At 42.1% G+C, this 7,213-nt stretch overlaps 1 protein-coding gene across 3 annotated transcripts in view; it reads right to left on the reverse strand.

Annotated features, from left to right (window-relative positions):
- Positions 1 to 297: 297 nt before the first annotated feature.
- OTOS (otospiralin) overlaps positions 298 to 7,213 on the reverse strand; it is a 48,064-nt gene continuing 41,148 nt past the window's right edge. For all 3 annotated transcript variants that reach the window (XM_078768882.1, XM_068127843.2, XM_078768881.1), the window contains exons 3-4: positions 4,639 to 4,665; positions 298 to 1,526 (exon numbers count right to left, since the gene is read on the reverse strand). In XM_078768882.1, coding sequence (XP_078625008.1) covers positions 1,339 to 1,526; positions 4,639 to 4,665 — 215 coding nt within the window. In that variant the 3' untranslated portion in view covers positions 298 to 1,338. The remainder of the gene's footprint in view (positions 1,527 to 4,638; positions 4,666 to 7,213) is intronic.

Raw genomic sequence — 7,213 nt, forward strand, 5'->3', positions numbered from 1 at the left:
TCGGTAAGTAATTCAACTGAGGGTTGTCATGTGATTTCAGATACTTTGGCAAAGAAGTCTAAACTTTCTGATTTTTGTCTAATAGCTTGTTGTTTCGTGTGCATCCCGTGACGCAGCTGTGCCACTGATGCAGTGCCCCTGCTACCATTCATCTGGTGCTCATTTTGCTGACATCAGAAGCTTGACAGGCTGAGTCAACCCACCTGGTGTTATTTCAACCACACGACAGGGGCTCAAACTCAACACCCAAGTATCTTAACCCAGCCACTTTAACCGTTAAGTCAACAATAGGCCTTATGCATCAGCTTTTCGTTTAATACATCATGCAAAATTAAGCTCGATTACAAAGAGAAGAAGAAGACACTGAAATCAAACATGACGAGTTTTAGAAAAGGTAATCAAAAGACAGACAAACATTATTATTTTTTTGGAGTGGGGTAGGATAACTGAAATTTGTCTCTATATCATGAGGGGTAAACGTTTCAAAACAAATAGTGATCTGTATATCTACCTCCATCGAGTGCATACCTGACCAGTATTCATTTACGAATCAAGTGTCATCGCTCAAGCACAGCATTGCTCTAGATGCAGTGCCTTTGCAGATCAGAACAGCAAATTAGAAATTTCCGGGAGAACCAATATATGAGCTACTCATTTTTAGTGGCTATAAGGCTCCTGGATACCAGACACGGTGGGATAATGGTTGGAGCATCTGCTCTGAGTCTGGGAGGTCGGTGGTTTGAATCCCGGCCAAGCCATACCAAAGACTTTAAAATGGTACGTGCTGCTTCCTTGCTTGAAGCTCAGCATTAAAAAAGATAGAGCACGGATAAACAACGCTGGGAAGGCAATCCCGAAAGACACCATGGGATCTTTAACATCCACCAACTACCAATACAGATGGATGGGTCCTCTGGATTAACATCTTTCCAATGACAGCACAGACATTGTTGTTTCGCCCTGTATGTGAAGGACAAGGGTGGCAGTTTATACTGGGCCGGCATTTGAACCCAGGCTAAACAGTTCAGAGGTAAGAGTGTGTGTTCCTCCAAGCTATCATGGTAGCATAAGGCTCATGGAAGAGCTTGTACATATCTAGAATTATGGACAAGGGCATTAGGAGATAGAGTATGTTTACATGGTTTACTATTACAGTTAGTCAAAAGCAATGGACAAATCAAAAGTACGTGGATTTGAAACTGGGATGTCATGGCAAAAACGCCAACATAAGCTTGCACTTTTCGAAAATTTAAAGAAAGTATGGCTGGAAAGAATACACAAAAAAATGCAGAAAAAAATCACAACGTTCCCTAATATTCCCGAATCCTATTGTTTGCATCATTCATTGTCAGGGGAAGCATCATAACCAAGAGAAGTGGCAATAGGGAAGTGTGCCCAGAAAGTACGCGCCAAATCCCGAACTGGCTGCTGCACACCGAGTTCTCGCATTTGAGCCACCCAGCCCCAGAAGTCAGATGTCCAGTAGCTCCAGTTCGGCATCTCCCTCCGCACACGTTCTCTTTGTCCTTGGATGGTCAAAAAAAGATTTAGGTGTGTGTGCATGTGTATATCTCTGCGATAAAGAAAATAACATTCGTTTTTGTGAAGGCATCAGGGTTTCTGAGACATTTGATGCCACAAGTTATACTGTGCTGACAACATGTAGGCATATGACACTGATTGTTAACCAAGCAAAGCAACATCATGTTGAAAGGAGAGACACATGCGCAAACTAACTACAGTAAGGAATAGCTTTGCGTTATACTTGTAGTAGGAGCAAAGCTTTTCCTCGACATAAAACTATCTGTCCAACCTCAAGAATGAGCTTTCAAACTTGTCTCCCTCCTCTAAAACCTGGTGGTGCCTTGTTAAGTGTGTCTCTGGAGTATGCTCCCCTTCAATCCTTTCCATCACTTCAAATAGCACCACAGCCGACTCGTGAAAAGGTAAAATGGCTCAATTCTGTGTTTTGCTTCCAAGTATTGTGTCTCCAACCCCTCACTCCCTCTACCCACCTTTCTCAGTTGCACCCAACTGCTCTTGGCTGGTTTTCACCTTAGAAGGGGAAGTTTCTGGCAACCCTTTGAAGATTGGCAGGCAGCAGCCTCTTCCCTCTCTGCAGAGCTTGATCCACCAACACTCATCCACCTCCACTTGATTGACTTGATCTCTGCAGATCCACATCCACTCAAACCCCCCCCATCTACGTTCTCAGCAATCCTCTCAAAGAAGTTCTGTCACTCAAGGTTTTGGGGCTCACTATTTACCATGATCTTTCCTGGGAAAACCACATTTCCAAGCTGGCCTCCAAAGCCAGTTGCCGACTGGGCATCCTCCATCATGTGAAGTCCTTTCTGGACGCTACTGAGCTCCTCACCACATACAAAGCTTTCATCCGCAGCTTGATGGAGTACTGCTCTCCCCTCTGGGCTGGTGCTCCTCCCTCATACCTAGCTCGGCTTCACGCTGTTGAAACCAAAGCTTTCAGATTCATTGGAATCTCCCGCGATGAAGCTGATTCCAAGGGCCTTTCACTCACTCACCGCAGGCAGGTTTGTGGTCTTTCTGTCTTCTACCGACTCCTATCCGGCCTAGCCCCCCCCCCCCCCTCCCAACTCTGTCTGTGCTCTGTCCCCTGAATATTCCTTCAGGACGCACAAGATCTGCCAGAAACCCTCTTCTGATGAAACTGCCAAAATCAAAACAGCTGCTCACCTCCATCTCTTATCTCCCCCCATCCAAAACCTTGATTTTTTTCTACACCATTAATCCACCCGAAATCCACCTTCAAATTCCGTTTTTCTCTCCTGAAACTCCTTGTAGTTTCCATTTGTTTTATACTGTCCAAGCCCTCTCCCTTCCACAGATCTACCATTGTCCCTGTTCTCTACTGTTGATGTGCTTCCCTCCCTCTCCCCCTCTTGTCTCCCACTCTCTTTATTATATGTTTTATGTGTTTTCTGCTTATGTCTTTATGTTTTATGTGTTGCTCTTACACGAGCCTCGACTTTGTATACAAAAAACCCCCTTATCTGTGATTCTGCAACTGGACCAGACAGCATCAGCCCACGTTTCCGAAAATCCTACTCCGTTTCTCTTGCACATCCTCTTTCTGCTTTCTTCACCTCATAATTTGCCCTAGATCATCTTTCATCTGCTTGGAAGTCTGCCACCATCACCACATTATATAAACAAGGTGCAAAAAAGATCAACCTAATTACAGTCCTATCAGTTTACTTCCAATCATCAGCAAGGTCATTTAATCTATCATTGCAGTTGGTGCGCAATCCTTCCTTTCCTCCAATAGCCTCAGATGATCAACTCGGATTCAGTCCAGGTCACTCTCCTTTGGACATGTTGCTTATGCTCTCCCAACAGTGGATGGAGGCCCTCAATGTCAGACATGAGATCAGGGCCGTCTCTCTGGAAATATCTCGTGTTTTCAAAACAGTCTGGCATCCTGCCTTTATTTCTAAACTCTCTGCTGATGGCATTAAAGGCCAACTCCACGCTTGGATTACTGACTTCCTCTACTCTCGTAGCCAATGTGTGGCTCCCAACGGAATACTCTCGTCTCCACTCCCAGTCAAGGCCAGAGTGGTCCAGGCAGTGTTCTGGGCCCAGTCCTGTTCCTGATCTTCATCAATTAACTCTCTGACTCTTGAAAATCGTCTTTAGCTCTTTGCTGATGACTCCATCCTTTGCTATAACATCCCTCATCTTTAAGATTAGCAGGGAGCAGCCTCTTCCCTCTCTGCAGAACTTGATCCACGTCCACTCTTCCACATCCACTTGATCGATTTGATCTCTGCAGATGCACATACACTCATTCATTGCCTTTTTTGTCTGCTTGTGGAACCAACTTCCGCATTCTCTTCACTCTCTTTCTTCCCTTGAAATTTTCATGACAGCTGTTCACTACCCTCTCAGACCATCCCCCATTAACTTTTCTATCCCTGTTAATCTCCCCAAGCCCATCTTTCTCCACCTCAAAATTTCCATTTTTTACTTCCTTAGGATTTGCTTCTGTATCCATCTTGTTCACCCCGTGTCCTCCCCTCGCCCTCATTCTTCCCCACAACCCTTATTTTCCAAGTCTTCCTCTATTTTATCCCTCAATCCTCAAGTTGGTTGTTTCCTCTCTCGCTTTCTATTTTTCCTTTTCTCCTGTTACATCCTGATCCGTTGTATGTTCTAACTCCTCCACAAGCCTCGACTCTGTATACAAAATATTTTTGATATCATATTAATTAAGATGTCAAGTTGGTTTTGATTATTTATTTTGCTATTCAGTATGATTGCAGTATAATTATCAATAATATGGAAATTATTTGGCATGAATGCTTTTATAGTCATTGGCAATTAATGTTTTAAAGTGTGTCTCCACCATTGCAATATAGGAACTTGCATTTACTCCAACTAATAAATAGGTTTTTTATTTGGCTTCCTGTGAAAATGAAAAAGCCAAATAAGTTTTTCCTAGCATCCTCTGTCTACCAGTGCGGGTGTTCGCAGACGGACATTATTAAATGGATGCTGCAGGTATTATGTAACGTGTTTGGTGTTCGTCATTCCTGGGACAAACCGATGGCGTCTTTGGATGTAGAAAGTGAGAGGAAAAAACCCTGTTATACTCACCCATGTCTGCTTCACCTTGACACCAGGCTGTTAATGGGAACAACAACATAAACACTGTCATATATATATCTATATATATATCCGTGCAGTGTCTGTGTTGTGTTGTCTTGTCACTGAACTACTCCCTCAAACTTTTGTGAAATCGTACCAAACTTCTGGTATGCACCTATCTCTCCCGTGGGTATGTCCTATGGGTAATTCCTTTTGAAAATTTTTGAAAAACATTATTTTTCAAAATATCTAGAAAAATTTATTGAACTTTTTTTTTTTTTACTTAAATCTTCAACTTCATTGTTTATAAAATGTAATATCTCGTATATTACAAATACATTGTGCAAAACAATCGTTTTATTATGATTGGTGTAAACCATGACAACAGCGTACACGAGCCTCGATCTTGTATGCAAAAAAACCCCAAAAACCTAAGGTACAGTCCTCTATCTACAGTCACGTGAAAGAGTAAGTACACCCCATGTAAAGTTTTGACTTTTTCAGCATATTTCAACATAGCTATTTGATCTTCATTTCAACAATATTGATAGATAAAGGTGATATAATATAACAAATATCATGAAACATTTACATTTTGTAGTCCATTGTGTAATTTAAATAAACATAAATGCAAATTTTGCATGTGGAAAAAGTAAGTACACCCCGACATTTATCACTACTTCAAATACCTAAAATTAGAATCAGGTGCACCAGCTCAGGTGCAAATTATTAGAACATCGTTAGAGAGGATCTTGGAGGAACCTGTCTTATTTAAACCTCAGACATTTAGTTTGGTTTGCTCTTTGTTGTTAAAGTGTGCGGCATCACCATGCCGAGATCAAAAGAGCTCTCTGAGGCCTTCAGAAAGAAGGTTATAGATGCCTACGAGTCTGGGAAGGGATTTAAAAAGATCTCCAAACAATTTGAAATCAATCATTCGACTGTCCGGAAGATCATCTGCAAGTGGAGAAGATTCCAAACAACTGCCAACTTGTTCAGGCCAGGCCGCCCAAGTAAGTTCAGCCCGAGAGCAGATCACAAGATGCTGAAATATGTCTCTAAGAACCCCAGAATGTCATCACGGGACCTACAGGTAGCTCTTGCCACTGTTGATGTCAAAGTGCACGAGTCTACCATTAGAAAGAGGCTGCACAAATTTGATCTACATGGGAGGTGTGCCAGGAGGAAACCTTTGCTGTCCAGAAAGAACATCAGGGTAAGACTAAAGTTTGCCAATGAACACCTCGGCAAAGACCAGCACTTCTGGAACAATGTGCTCTGGACAGATGAGTCAAAGGTAGAGCTATTTGGCCACAGTACCAGAAGACATGTTTGGCGAAAACTAAAGATAGCATTTGACCACAAGAACCTGATACCAACTGTAAAGCATGGTGGTGGAAATATTATGGTTTGGGGCAGCTTTGCTGCATCAGGGCCTGGGCAGCTCACCATCATAGAATCCACTATGGATTCTTCATTGTACCAGAGGGTGCTTGAGGATAATGTGAGGCCATCTGTCGGAAAGTTGAAGCTCAACCGAAGGTGGACCTTGCAACATGACAATGACCCTAAACATACCAGTAAATCCACTAAGGAATGGCTGAAAAGAATGAAATGGAGGGTTCTGGAATGGCCAAGTCAAAGCCCGGATCTAAATCCCATCGAGATGTTGTGGGGGGGATTTGAAAGGAGCTGTGCATGCAAGAAACCCCTCAAACATCACACAGCTGAAATAATTCTACATGGAGGAGTGGGCAACAATTTCTCCCAGTCGATGTCAGAGACTGGTAGACAGTTATAAGAAACGCCTACTTGAGGTTGTTTCTGCCAAAGGGGGCAATACCACCTATTAGATCCAAGAGTGTACTTACTTTTTCCACATGCGAAATTTGCATTTATGTTTATTTAAATTATACAATGGACTACAAAATGTAAATATTTCATGATATTTGTTATATTATATCACCTTTATCTATGAATATTGTTGAAATGAAGATCAAATAGCTGTATGTTGAAATATGTTGAAAAAGTCAAAACTTTACTTGGGCTGTACTTCCTTTTTCACATGACTGTATATATATATTATATTATATTATATTATATATATATATATATATATATATATATATATATATATATATATATATATATACATATATATATATATATATATATATATATATATATATATATAAACGCCACTCTGTCTCTCTCTGACTTTGTTACTTATGCATGCCCACATCTTTTAAGTCACAAAACTCCAAACTCGGGGTACAAATACAACTCTGTGTGGGGGGCAACATCTATGTAGCTGTGGTCTCACCCTGGGGCGTTGTGGCCAGGGGGGGGAGGGGGGCGTAAATTATCGATGTAAATGTGTACTGTGTAGCGGCACCTTGTGGTGATGGCAGAGGGTATTACAATTTCCTTTTTTAGTTGGGCAACACTGAGGTTAAAGCACTCTTCCCATGGGTATATTTGTCTTCCTTCCCTTCTCCCCACCCCCCCCCCCAAATGAAAGGGCCTGGGCCTGTCAAAGCCCCCCCCCCCCACCCCCTTCACCTTTAAAAAATGTATATGCAGT

The sequence above is a fragment of the Myxine glutinosa genome, unplaced genomic scaffold (assembly GCF_964187855.1).
Source record: "Myxine glutinosa unplaced genomic scaffold, kmMyxGlut1.1 SCAFFOLD_662, whole genome shotgun sequence".
Lineage (NCBI taxonomy): Eukaryota > Metazoa > Chordata > Myxini > Myxiniformes > Myxinidae > Myxine > Myxine glutinosa.